This window comes from Pleuronectes platessa, chromosome 1 (assembly GCF_947347685.1).
Source record: "Pleuronectes platessa chromosome 1, fPlePla1.1, whole genome shotgun sequence".
In the NCBI taxonomy this organism is placed as follows: Eukaryota; Metazoa; Chordata; class Actinopteri; order Pleuronectiformes; family Pleuronectidae; genus Pleuronectes; species Pleuronectes platessa.
In genome coordinates this window covers 19281096-19295552 of record NC_070626.1, presented here as the reverse complement: position 1 = coordinate 19295552, position 14457 = coordinate 19281096, and the positions used below count along the sequence as shown (strand labels likewise).

General features: G+C 42.5%; 1 protein-coding gene across 1 annotated transcript; it reads left to right on the top strand.

Annotated features, from left to right (window-relative positions):
• Window positions 1-1797: 1797 nt before the first annotated feature.
• Window positions 1798-7794, top strand: atxn1l (ataxin 1-like). Its single transcript, XM_053426210.1, has 3 exons — window positions 1798-1930; window positions 3547-4736; window positions 5648-7794. Exons 2-3 carry the CDS (start codon window positions 3672-3674, stop codon window positions 7124-7126), a joined length of 2544 nt encoding a protein of 847 aa, XP_053282185.1. The 5' UTR covers window positions 1798-1930; window positions 3547-3671; the 3' UTR covers window positions 7127-7794.
• Window positions 7795-14457: the final 6663 nt, after the last annotated feature.

Genomic DNA, 14457 nt, shown 5'->3' with positions numbered 1-14457 from the left:
TCTGTGTATGTGGCTGCAGCGCCCCCTACCGTTCAGCTGGAGTTTAATGATATTTTATGTCTTTTTTTTTTTCTTTTTTTTTTTCTTTGGACTAAATCGTTATTTTATTCTTTGGGAATAACTCGATAATATAATTGTTTTATCAGGGTCCAAGCACTGAAAGACAGTGAGGCCCTATTGAAATTGTAAGGATTATTATTTTTTTTTTTCAGGCAAATGATTTGGCTTTTTGAGGGCTTTAACATGCCTAAGATACGAAATTTGAAGAAAATTAGAGAGTGGTGAAAATGTACGTATTCTGGAGGAATTTTCAATGGGCGTGGCAAAAAGGCTCAACGGTGCCCCAGAGACCCCTGGAACGTGTTCACATTTGATCTTCACAAAAATCTATACACATGTGTATCATGACCAGGCAAACAAAAAAGTCTATAGGTGCAATTTGAAAAATGAAACAGGAAGCCTGCTATTTTGCATTTAGTTGCCATTTTGGCCATATTCCACATTTTTACACTGAGGTGCTTGTACCAGGGCTTACATCAGATCAACTTCAAATTGAGATGAAAAGATGAAGATACAAACTAACTCAAAGATCGATTTTTCGTCACAAGGTGTGACTGTGGCGTGGCGTCAAAGTTTGATTACACGCCAATAAAACATGATGTTCTGTATTGCGGACATACATGGACCATAAATCCTTCGCTGCTGAGCCGTAAACAAACAACTCCACTCCTGCAGTGTCAGTGGTCATAGATTAAAGGAATCTTTATGTATTGCAAAGGTGACGTCTCTCTTTCTCTCTTTCTCTCTCTCAGAATTGGGACATTTCCTCAAACCTTGTAAACATTGAGGTACTGCGAAGGTTCATCCTTTGCCAAAGGAGAGGAGGTTGTCATAACTCCACTGTGAAAACTTCTGTCTCACGATCAGAGTCCAAGCCTGAACAGCTCTGTGTCAATATTTCCTCAGTCATTATTTATCTTTTTCAGGCAAAAGGCAAAACGCATGCAACGCTTCAAAATGCATGTGCTCGGGCCCGCTCAGTGCTGCTCTGAAGTCCTAGAAATGTTAGAAATTGTATTTTATAGTTGATACTTTTAAGGGTTGAGCAATCCTGGTTATTATTATGTATTTTCAGGAAACTGAATTGGCGTTTTGTTTTACATTTTTTATTTACCTTCTGCGCAGAAGCGGACTGCACACTTAGCTTTTAAGTAAAAGTAAAAAATAATATTTTTATCTAAATCTGACCACAGTTTAGATATAAACTCATGTTGGGATCCCATAACAAAAAAACTGTATCGTTATATCATATGATTACATATTTTTGTGGGCAAAGAGAACAAATTGTAAAAAATATATATAAAAAAAGAATCTAACAAAAAAAATATAAAAAATAACTTAAAATTGTTTTATTAATTTAAATTTAAATTTAAATTAAATTAAATTAATCATGCGAAGTCCCCTTCTGATTTAATATAATTTAATTTAATAAAAAAAATGATTCTTTTTTTATATATATTTTTTTTACAATTCGTTCTCTTTGCCCACAAAATATGTAATCATATGATATAACAATACAGTTTAATTTATCATTTAATTACGTTTAAAATGTAAAGATCAAATAAACTTTGATATGTTTTGTTATGGGATCACACCATGAGTTTATATCTAATCTGTGGGCAGATTCAGATAAAAATTGACTTTTTTTTACTTTCACTTAAAAGCTAAGTCATTTCTTTCTGTGCGCGTGTTGGACTTTGTGCAGGCGACAAACAGGAAATTGAATAAACCCAGTGACGTCATCGGCGAGCGCCTGTGCTGGCCTTCGAAATGGGCTCGACTGCTGAGCCCTGATTTCTGCTGTTTCTCCCCCAACTCGTCGACTTCATTTTCTCCATGAGGGGACGTCCGATCGCGATGACATGTGGAGGTACGTCCACACACCGACACGCCGCGGACACACGCACGACCCGCGTCCCGAGCACAGCCACGTTTAGCCGGGGGCAGATGTGTGAGGCGCCTTCATGTAAGCTAGGTGCAGCTGTGCTAGCCGCGGATGCTAAACCAGCCTGGACCTGCCCAGTGGGTTGTAATGGTGACAAGTAAACGTCTCCAGACAGCAACAGGCAACATGCGTGTGGTGTTAGTGCAGCAAGTGTCATGCTGTCGTTCCCCTGTGATCACGGGGGAATGACGGGGCTAAGCGGCAAGCTAACTTTAGCCAAGTCAGCCACTAGCTAACGGTAAATACAGCTTCTCTGGAGTGGAGTGTGGCGGCAACTTGAAGAAACCGCAGAATAAACCTCGTACTTCTAAGATTGAACTAACTTTATATAAGCAGAGAGTTTGTTTGCTGGTCCTCGTCAGGGCTTTGACTCAGCAGGCGGCTGTAGTGACTGTGTTTAGTGTCGAGTGACACCGAGAACACACTCGGCTCTGGTGTGTGGGCTGATGTGAAGTCGAAGTTGTGAGTAATGAGTGAATCTGCTCCTCAGATCAGGTCCAGTCACTGAACACGTCGGTGTTTACTACAGCTCAGACTGGTGTTACAACCCAAACCCACAGGAAGGAGGAGGATCAGCTGTTATTGTCTGTTGTGTTACAAGAGAGAATGTGTAACCACACCAAAACGTCACTTCACTTGACAGTGGTAGATGTCGTGATAAATGTCACATTTTAGTTTCTGTTAAGTTTAAAGACTGATTTCTGTTCCTGGGTGAAGTTTGTGGTTTCAAACTCTTCTTCATGACCAGAGAATGACACTTGATGAATGGAAAACATTTTTCAAATCTGACGTAGATCAATTATGGTTCCTCACCTCCGCACTGTTTTTTCATTGGAAGCAATATGTATTTTACTTATTTAAGCCGCTGATGAAAATTAATCATCAGTAAATAATTGATACGGTTTGAAACAGCGCAATGTGCCTACCGCTAGGAAATACAATTTTAACAATACTGCTGTTTGCCCATATACAAAGGGACATTTGTGTATTTGAATTCATGTAATTTTACTAATAGTAGTATAATTTTTATATTTTTTTTATTTGCCACATTTGAACTTTTATTTAAATGTGACTAATTGCTGCCCCTTTTGTAGTGTTTGAGATAGTTAATGAAATACGTTGTGAGTTTTGGACTGAGGGCCAGAAAAAGGCCTTTTTAAGGCCTCGCCTTGGGAGGTCAGAGGTTTGAGCTTTTGTCACTACTTGATGACGAATCATAGACTATCAAAAGACGAACCAGTAATGAAAGAGGAACCATGAGTTGTCACGTAACGCTGTACACTCTGTCTGGAATATTACTGTAGTTTTCTAGTGTGTAACAACTAAAATCAAAGGTTTTAGAAAAGCAGAACAGAAGAGTTCCAGATGTATGTTCACTAAATAAACACATGCACTAACACAACCGGTCGCGTATCTTTGGAATTGTTAATGTGCTAAAAATCGTATAACTATTTTGTTTTCATCTAATTTTGAAACCTCTGATAATCATTTAGTTGTGGTGTGACGAGGCCGTGTGTCTATCTTCTTCTTCTATTCTATAGGTGAATTGGCAGACAAGGTCAGCCAGGTGATTTCTGAACTGGTTCCTGTGCCGGCTGACTGGCCTGCAGTTCCTGTCGGTTCCTGTGCAGTACAGTAAAGCAACTTGCCCAGTCAGACGATCACAATGAAACCAGCTCAGGAGCGGAACCAGGAGTCCCTGCCTCCAAAGAAGAGGGACCTCCCACCTAGTGACAGCGGAGGTGGATCTGGAGCGAGCGGGGGGGCTGGGGCTACAGCTGGAAGTGGTGCCACAGGTGGAAGTGGTACAGGTGGAGCAGGTGGGGGTATTGGAGAAGATGAAGTGGTTTCCATCCAGAACTCTGCAGCCAACAGTGACACTCAGGGAGGGAACCCATCTGCAGAGTGGCTGCGAGCTCAGCAAGGACATCATTATGGAATGGATAATTCTGATGGCATACCAGCAGTCCCTGTTGACCAGTACAGCATGCTCTACAAAGTGGCTCTTCCGTCTGTTACCTACTCGCCCACCAGTCTTCACCCAGTGTTAAGCCACATCTCTCCAGCCTACACTGTTCATTCTCCTCTCCTGCAGCACCCAGGACTGTCCTATCCTCCTATGGGTTACACCCAGATCCCTCACTCCTCTCTGCAGTTTGTTAGTTCCCCCTACGCAGCGGTACCTTACGCTCTCCCCCCTGGTTTTGTCCCGGGATCGTTGATCTCTCCTTCAGGCACCATCTCTCAGTCCCATCTGGTTCCCTATCCATCTGTCATACAGGAAGGGGTTGTTTCCCCACCCCCCCAGGCACAGGTAGCTGCTCATACATTTGCCAAAGTTGCAGCATCCAGTGGTGTCTCGATGATGCTGCAGTCCGAGCAAGCTGCCCAGCAGCACCTCAGTGCTGTGGGGGTCCTGCCCGCAGCCGAGCTCAGCTCTCGAGGGATGCCAGTCTACTACCACACTCAGGGCGCCAGGGCTGCCATTGCCATCCGAGACCTCCACAGTGCCCAGCAGGAGAATGAACCAGAGATGAATGGAAGGGATAAAGAGCAGATAGCCCGGGAGGTTGCACTGGACTCGGCCTACGCTGCCAGAAATGTACGTCTGCTGCAGGTAGCACCGATCACTGCCGCACAGGAGCACATCCAGGACCGAGGTCTGCAGAACCGAAGGCTGGAGGAGAGGAGCTCACCTGGCCAGCGCAGCACTCCAGACAGTGACCTGGAGGTAAGACTCACTGGTGGCCTCATGATGTGACTCCTATAAATGTGAATATTCCCCACTGTTAGCAGAGGTGATGTTAAAAATCCATGTCAGTGCAAAACTGTTGAACATGATGAAAATAATTAAATACACAAATGCACAGGGAGCTCCTCACTGCAACATGTGTGATACTATTACTTTTACAGATCTTTAGAAAAACCAGGGAAGGAAAACTGAATGACTCCTGACTAGAAATGCACTCAGATGCTATATCCGCACTGCATGCAGTCTTAATTATTCAGATAGCAATGTGTTAAGTTTGAACCTTTAAGCCCTGGTGAGGTTAACTGATTTCTATAACTTAATTAATATAAGTGATACGCAGCCCAGTGAAAAAAAGAATACATAGATAGAGCACAATGTATGCGTGTGTGAATATTTATTAACACAGTGTGTGACTGAATTAAAGATGATTTAAAATGTATATATATTTGCTCTCGATGTATTTTCCATTCATTAGCATTAGGCTAACAGTTTGATCTCATGTTGTGACCTTTATCCTCCAACCAACTGACCCAGTTTAATCCACTTTTGATTAAAACTGCCAGAGACATTCATGTGACAGGCAGACCCCCTCTATTTTCAATACAACTAAATGAACTACTAACAAACACTTAATTCTCGTAATAGTGATACATGTAATTGTGTCATTTTAAGGAAGTTGTTGTAGTCTGCATTATTATTAAATATGTGGAGTGTGTCTGCATTCTACACCTTCTCACCTCAGTGTTTATTTATAGAATATGTTCATTTACGTCTGTTCCTTTATTGCGTGCAGGAGTCTTTGGGTAATTGTGCGTTCATTCGTTGCCCAAATTCTCATTCGGCCAAAGCTGTGTGACTGAAACTCTCTTCCCCTTTTTTTAAACTTCCAGGTGCAGCAGGTGGTTGGTCGTTTGATTTCCTCTAACCAAGGTGGAAGTGGCGTGCGGAAAGAGGTCTCCTTTGCTCCCCTGAACCTCTCTCAGGGTCACCAGAGATCCAGAGAGATCCATGGAGAGAGCCCGGGCATCAATTACAGCCGGGCGGCATACGCGGTGCAGGCGAGTTACAGTGACCCAAGGGTGACCGGTCTCCAGCAGCAAACAGGACAGCATGCTGTTGTGCTTGCTAATGGGCAACCAGTCCTTATTCCCCTGGAGTATCACCTGCAGCATCATCCCCAAGCACCCCAGCAACACTACCCCGAACTGGTTAATGATGCCCCAGCCAGCCATGCCTCAACCATCGTCTCCTCTTTCAACCCAAACTTTAAAGCCTCCGATTCTTCAGCCAGAGTTTGCCTCTCTGAAAGGGCGGAGCCGCCCCCAGCTCAGCAGCAGCTTGCCCATCATCCTCCTGTCCAGCCTTCAGCTGATATAACTCAGGCCTTAGCTTCAAGCCTCGCTCCCGCCGCCACTCCCAGCAGCCCGTCGCACTTCATGAAGGGCGCCATTATCCAGCTGGCCACCGGGGAACTGAAGCGTGTGGAGGACCTGCAGACTCAGGACTTTGTGCGGAGTGCGGAGGTGAGCGGGGGGCTTAAGATTGACTCCAGCATGGTGGTGGACATCCGAGCCAGCCAGCAGAGAGCAGGTCTCGTGTCGCTTCACTTCACTGTAGGTGAGCAGCAGAGCAAAGTGACCATCGACGTGCCTCCGGAGCATCCCTTCTTTGTGTTCGGGCAGGGCTGGTCGTCCTGCAGCCCCGAGCGCACGGCCCAGCTTTATGGCCTGGCCTGCCATCATCTGCAAGTGGGAGATGTGTGTGTGTCCATCACCCTGCAGCAGCAGCAGCAGCAGCAACTTCAGCCCCAGAAACAACCACAGCACAATCATTCACAGCAGCAGCAACAACAACAACAACAACAACAACAACAGCAGCAGCAGAACCTGTCCAGGACTTTGAGCAAAACTAACGCCACATCAGGACTTAGTCACCAGCTCATGGGGCCTCCTGCCCCCCAGCAGTCACGGCCTCAGTCTCATTTCAGGATAGACCGCATCCACAGAGAAAGACAGAGGGATGGGGAGAAAGACATGGCTGATAAGGAGGAAGCAACATATTTGGGGGTTATTGGCCACACTGAGTCGCACATCCGACCGAGCAGGACCTCAGCAGAGCATCCGAGGAGCCAGAGCAGTTACCACTTGCACACAGAAGGCTCTTCTTTTGCAGGGGCGGGGACGGGAGCAATGCATCCTTCGCTCGGTGCCTCTCAGAGACGCTGGTCCTCACCTGGCCTCCAAAGATTCAGTATGAAGGGAGACGAAGGGCCACGCCCTCAGATAAGCAACTCCGGCCACATAAGACCCTCGTTCATCCCCCAGGAGGTCAAACTGTCCATAGAGGGGCGCTCTAATGCAGGGAAGTAGCATCACGTTTGGTAGCAAATATAGAAGAGACTGCCATCAGTAAGAATGAGTCTGACGAGGAGAGAAAGAGGAAACAAAGAGTGTGAATGTAGCCTCAGAATGTTTGAGATTTTGCACACCTAAAATATACAAAAAATACAAGATCTTTCTGTGTCTGGTGAGAAGTTCTGGTTTGTTTTGGTTGTCACTCGGCCAAAGGATCGGAGCCAGTGCTTTCCCAGCCAGCTGAGGGCTGATGGGAACATGAGAAGCTGAGTCGAAAGTATGTAGCTGATGAAATGCCTACCATAGTCCGTACACACTGCATTTCTCTTCCTCCCTCCCTCCTTTGTCACCACTTCCTCATACCCACGCTTGGAGGTTCCCATCGCATTCAAAACGGTCTTGCTTCCTTTTTGACCAAACTGTCTCTTTGGAAGACGACGGACTGCCGAGAATGTGTTTTGGCACAGTAAAGCTACCGACTCTGCAAAGATCACAGCCAGGGATCTTTGATCTCCATTCCCAGAATCCCGTTTACTTCAAAAGCATTTACCCAAAAAAGAAAGAGTGGAGTTGCTGATATCAGCTGCTCCTCTGGTGATGTCTGCACTGTTGACGCTAACTGTCAGTGTGTGTTACATTATGCTTCTCCGACAGGAGTCTGAAACCTGCTGTCAGCAGAGATCTCTCCCCCCCCCCCCCCCCCCCCCCCCCCCCTCCTCTTCAGGAGGCGGGTCTGCAAGGAATGGGATTCTCTCTCAGGCCTCAAGCGCAGCATGTCCTGCTTGTCTTACAATCGAAATAATGATAAATCAATCAATCATCAAGTCTTGTCTATTCTGCAATCAGTGTCAACTTCAAAAAAATATGAGCTTTTATAGCATACTCTGGTTTAGATGGAGGGCCTTTACGAGTGTGTTTGTTTGCATGAACGCCGCGGATTGAAATTAGCTTTTATTGGGAATTAGAAATGTTTTATATTCCAGCATCATCCCTGAGAACATCCATTATTTAGCATTTACCTTCACCCTTTTCAGAATCATGCCCCCCCTCCCCGCCTCTTGATAACTTACCAAAGCCATCTGTGGGAGTGACATCACCCTGTCACATCACTGGCTGCAGCCAACTTCAGCCTGAACCCTGCATGAAGAGGACTCTTCGTCCTCACCTTGAGCTCCTCTTGCTCAGTTACCAAAATGAAAGCAATAGTTATTTTACAGCTTGAGGCTTTACCGCCCTCTAATCCTTTGGTTTTATATTTCTTAACACCAGAGGTGCGAGTCCCTCCTGACCCTCTTTTAACCCAGACTTTAAAAGCTGATGCACTATTCATTTTTATTGATTCGTCAGTAGTTCTAAATCCTCTGACGGCTTCCTTCAGAAATCTTTGTAGATAAACCTGCTCGTCTCCGATTTTCCATCTCACCTATGATCTTTTGTTTTCCCACCTTCTCTTCTGTTTTGAACATTTAACATCCTTCACTTTTTGTACCAGGATATCTTATCCAGTGTATCTTACGATTGTCTCGTGTTGCACATAGAAAATGTCACTCATTGATTTCACACTGACCTTGTTAATAGGAATCACAGCACAGTAGGTGTTTTGTTTTTTTAATGAAGGGAATATGTTTGAAGTAATATTGTTTTGTGGCGTGTGTGTGTGTGTTTGTGTGCGTGAGAGAAAGAAAGACAACTGATGTGCATTTTCTCTGTTTACAAATTAGCCAAGATGAATGCTGCAGTTTCCTCCTCCTGACGTGTCCTTGTCACTCGAAAGATCCAAAAAGGGTGAAACAGAAAATAAGTGCAATTAGACCACACATCAAATCATTCAGAGGTTTATGATCAGATAGCATTCCTCACGCGGACATTCCCATCGCAAAGTAGAAATCACACACTTCTCTTGTTTTCTGTCATCGATCTTAAAACCTTTGTCTTTCCCTCTTGAAAGTTGTGTGTGACTAATGTGTTGTACTAGATTGTTCATCAGCCTCAGACACTGTTGTGTACGTCTGTTTCTCTCTGAAGCCGCCGTGGTTCCCTGAGTAGAAACACCCTGACCCTCTGGCAGCAGATGGAGGCGCCATGAGGTGACGTATCAGACGGGGTAACCTGAACCGGCCCCGGTAGACTCTCCTCTGGTGCTGTTACTACGAGCAGCTTTAAAAGATGGCTCCACACTTTTCCAGTTCTGTTTCAAAGCAGTTCTCACAGGCCCATAAAGACTTAGTGCTCGCTGTAAACATTCCTCCTGTGCTCAGTGGCTGCGTAAAGATTCCTTCCTGATGTTATTCCAGTAATAAGCAATATGGGACTAAACCAGCTTTCATGTTTTGGTTTAGCAAAGCACTTCAAGTTAATATGAGACCGAAGCAGTCGCAGACGATTCAATCTTCCAATGTTATCAGGAATACGAAATTCACTCCTTTAATTTACTGCCCCTGTGCTGCAGCTCAGCAAGGAAACAGAATTTTATATTCAAACTGGAGTGGCAATTAGTTTAGTGCACATCTCCGGCCAAGCCAAAAAAAAGCCCCAGTAGATTAAATCTAACTGCAGCAAATTTCACACACTCTTAGAAATCACTCCTAAGATGAAAAACTAATGATTTAGTTTTTCATCAAATGGTGAAAATGCAAAATACATAAAAAGCCCCATTTTACAAGGTTGAAAAGAGGAGCAACACATTCCTGATATGCCCGTTTGTATGGAGCACTGCCAACATGTCATTGGCTGCTTCTTGGCCCACGTCCCATCCCTCCATCAATTTTGGTGGAAATCTGATGAGTAATGTTTGTGTGATCCTGCTGACGATAAAAAACAACTGTCGATGGGTTGACTCACAGAATTCAGACTTTAAGGCTTTTGTGCTTCACCCCATCACTTAAACTGGAATCCCATTTGGAATAGATCCCTACAAGGCCAATGTGAAGAAGAGGAACGTTTACAATGACAAATAATTCTATAAATGTACTTAAAGACCAACTAGTGTGGTCAAATCAAAGTGAAACATTTGAACTTAAAAAAATTTTTTAAACTGTTTTAAACATCTTACAATCGAACGCTCAGCCTGTAGAATTTCTTATTTTGTCATGCTTTAAGCAATATGCATAAACCTGATATCATTTCATGTAGTCTTGGCTTGTTCTATGCAGTAACCTCAGTGTTGTACCCGTCATTGTCTTAAGTACAGCTCTTTGAAGCTGTAGGGCAGGTTGCCACATGCAGTCATTTCCCACTAATGTCTGGTTATAGGATTTTTACTTTCTTAAATAGGAATATAAACCAGTGTTTAGTTTTTTTTCTCTATTCAGTAGTCCCCATCTTCCTCAGTTTCTCACACTGACGCACGTAGTCTTCATGGTCTTCTTATGATGTCACACAGTCGGAGCCAAATCACTCGAGACGAGTGTCCCTCAGATGTTCGTGTGTATTCAGCGTTGTGTTGGTGCAACTGCCAAGCCACTTCAACATCGTATTACTAGGTCAAGATGCATTTAATGGGATTCAAACGGTGCAAAGCAGTGCCTCCTGTGACTTTACCTCCTGATAATGCTCACCGCAAAACCATGGTGTGCAGCCATGAGCCCTCTGCTTCGAGCAGCGTGTGCTCGACTTCTACAAAGATGTCCAGGGAAGCTTCTTTACATCTCTGGTAGTCTGTCGCTGTCTGTAATTGCACTAACCGCCCTCCTTCACAGTGTTTTTAAAACTGAGAAACAAATTGAAGATTTTCCAAATGAAAAGCACACAAAATCATGGAGAAATCACCGATTGTGTGTTTCTGTAGACAGACGTGTGTTTTTTTTTTTTGTATAGTTTTGATGATGCTTGTCAATAATGCCTTAAATTCTGCTGTGTACAATGTGTGAAATTGAAATAATGCTTCTGGTAGACTCGGTGTTCCCCTTTCAGGCTCCACACTTTTCATGTTTCTCAGCGGAAACTCTTATTCAGATGTCTCAAAGGGCGACAGGGAATCTTGTTTGGTCCCCAGATGATTCAACCATGAGGTCTGCAACCTTTTGTTCATGTGTTTGGGTTTCCTCTCTTTTTTTTTTTTCATTTTCTGTTCTCTGCTATGTTTTTTTTTTTTCCTACCCTCTAGATACTTATAACATTTAGTTTCTAGTTTTCTGTGTGTGCAAGTGAAGTAAATGGAAGCTCTCCTTTGCACTTTTTACAAGACGATGCCGAGAGCATCAGCAACGGATGGCAGTCCATTAATTACACACACACACACATGCACATTAGTTGTTTTGAATTGTTGCACAAGCTCTGTAGTTTTTTTCATTTTAATTTTATCCCTGGAATTAATGGATTGTGTTTGGTGTCATGTGTTTTGTCCGACAGTCACTGGACAGCAGAGGGTTGGGTTTTAATTCAGAGACAGGCCGGCTGCATAAATCCGATATGTAGCGTTCACTTGTTGGTAATGTGATGGTTTTCTAATGTTTTCGTGACGTTTGACCCAGTATTTGAACTGGGAAAGGTGAATTTAGGACGGTTATGTTGTTTCTGATGTCGAATTTCAAATCAGGAGAATCGAACGGTTTAAAGTTTTAAAGAAGTCTGCCTTTTCAGATTTGACATTGTACTATTTTTTGGCACAAAGTGACACTGCTTTTTATGTGATGTGTAACTATTGAAAAACGAAACAAACAAAAAAAACAGCATCCTTTTTCTTTTCTTTTTTCTAAATGCCTAAATCTGCAAAATATATGCAATGATGTATGTGTAACATTCAATCCTCAAGTATAATCCAGGTTGTATGAACTTTGTATAGTGAGTTTTAATATCGTATGGCCGTACCAATATGTATTGATCTTTATCAGAAGCCTTAGAGTTGTCGACCCAAAGTGCTCCCTTAGAATACCCTACACCTACCTGACTTTAACAAAGCATTAATATCTCTATTTTGTTGCATTTTTATTTGTACCCTTTTTGAATAAAATAGATTTGTACTGTATATTTGTACCTCTCTGTGAACTACTTAGGGTGGTTTTTGGTTCTTTTGTTTTTGCTGTTTTAATTCTATGTAAGGACACAAAGATATTGTATTTTTATTGTTACAGCTAACTTGGAGACATTGCATATATCATGTTTGTTAAGTAAACACAATATAATATATATATATACAAATATAAATATAAACTATTATCCAAATGGTGTGCTGTGTTTCTTTAGTCAAATGTATGTTCTTATTTGTTTTAGAGGTGGAGGAAGTACTGATGTTTTAGTAAAATGAAAGTAGCAGTAACTGCATTAGTTTATCTGTGAACAAGCTCAGATGCAAAGTGAAAGATTTGTTTTGATGCTGGAGCTGATTAAAGAGGAGCTCATTCACCTACTTTTTATAAGTTACTGATACTGAAACCAAATATTGAATCTACCCTCACTGAAAAGAAAAGTGCTGCACCAGCTTAAAAAAATGCTTAAATCTGTAACACAAATGAAGTTTATACATTCAAGTTAATTTAGCCCAATTGATATATTTAATTGGAAAAAATGTACATGTACATTTTTTCATATCAAAACCTATAATCGCTGGTTAATAGTTACTACTGAATGTGTAGTAAAATAGAGCCAAGACTTAATTCTTCATATCGAGTTTAAAATTAATTCTCTAAGTAGAATAAAATGGTATACATTTTGTTGCATTGAATTTCAATACTGAAGGAATTCAATACCGATTTAAATTCTCTATTTAGTTGCTTATCCATAACAATTACATGGCTGTTATTTGCCTGTTTCTGTTTGGATTTTAAAAAATTAATAAGAACTGAAATAAAAAATTGAAACCCCACCCACAGTTGCAGTTTTGAGAGAAGACCAGTCAGCGTTTTGTGTGACAGTGAGCCAATAAAACAAAGGGTACAGAGGCAGTGTTGTGCATGAACGAACGCAAAAGAACGCGCTCATTGAACACGTTCACTTTTATGAGAACGATGAACTGAACGCAACTCAATGACAAATAATGAATTTGAACGGTGAACAGGTTCATATTGTAGCGTCCTCGCGTATAGACGACAGGAAACTTCTCTCTTTATGTGTAACTTTATTAAAGTCCAGCGAACACGACACACTTCTTGTTCGTAACTCCGGCGCTCCAATCATCATCCACCACTGTATTCTTCACCCCCCTTCCTCATTCACCCTTGATACGCCAACTCATCAGCCAATGAGAGCCTGGCATCCCACAAAACTCTAGACTGTCACGTGCCCCACCCTTAACTGTTTACTGACCCTCGGGACATTTCAATACTTTCTCCTCAGGAGAGACGCTGTCTAAATCGAATGCTTTCATCATGTCGTTGCTCAGTGCCCGTAAAATGTCCGTGATTTAGCCTAACCGAAACCAACTAACTAGACTTATCACTACGTTACCCATCACTCATGGCACACATATGCAGACCAAACAAGCAACGTATTCCAAGTGTTTTCTTCTCTGGCCAGTGTCTCGTCTCCGTACCACACAACTTGGTAGAAGGAAGCTTCATGGATTCATTCACTATACGGTCCATTTATCGGTCCATCTATCGCTCTATACGGCTCTATCGATTCCAGAATGAATCTGGAATCTTCTCTCAAAAAATATTCCCCCCCCCCCCCCCCCCCCCCACTGGGTTATTCTCTAACAATAGGTTTCATCCAGTATCTAAAAGCCAAAAATATAAAAGTAACTTTTAAGTAAGGCTGTCAGATATATGTAGTAAAGTAGAAAATATTTTCTCTGAAGTGTTTATCAAAAGCAGCATAAAATGACACCGACACACACACGATAATTTGTCAATCATGTTACCGTGCTTATTGTCCGGCGGAGCTGAAGTGGCCTAGTCGGTAAAGCGTTTGGTCTCTTACTACAGCGACCTGGGTACGAATCCCAGCCATTCGCCTTTTCAAGCTGGCAATATGTTACACTTAAAATTGGCAGGGCTTCTTCTATTAATTGCAAAATAACTTACACTATGTTAATTTAAATTAATTAAATATAAAAACGGGAAAAAATTTAATAAAAAAAAAAAAAAAAAAAGAAAAAAAGCTGCAGTAGGCTTCTGCGCAGAATGTGCGCAGAATGTGCGCAGGATGTGCGCAGTAGGTTTCTGCGCAGGATGTGGGCGAGCAGTTTTTTTTTTTTTTTTCCCCCATTTAATTTAATTTAATTTAAAAATATATATTTAATTTAATTAAAAAATTTTATATTAAATTTTATATTTAAAAATTTTATATTACATTTCATCATCATTTCTCAGCGCTGGTTCAGGGGTAAATGATGTAGCCTCCACCCCCCCACAGGAGATTACGTGCTTGTGTGTGTGGCCGCAGCGCTTCCTGGTTCTTCCCGGCAC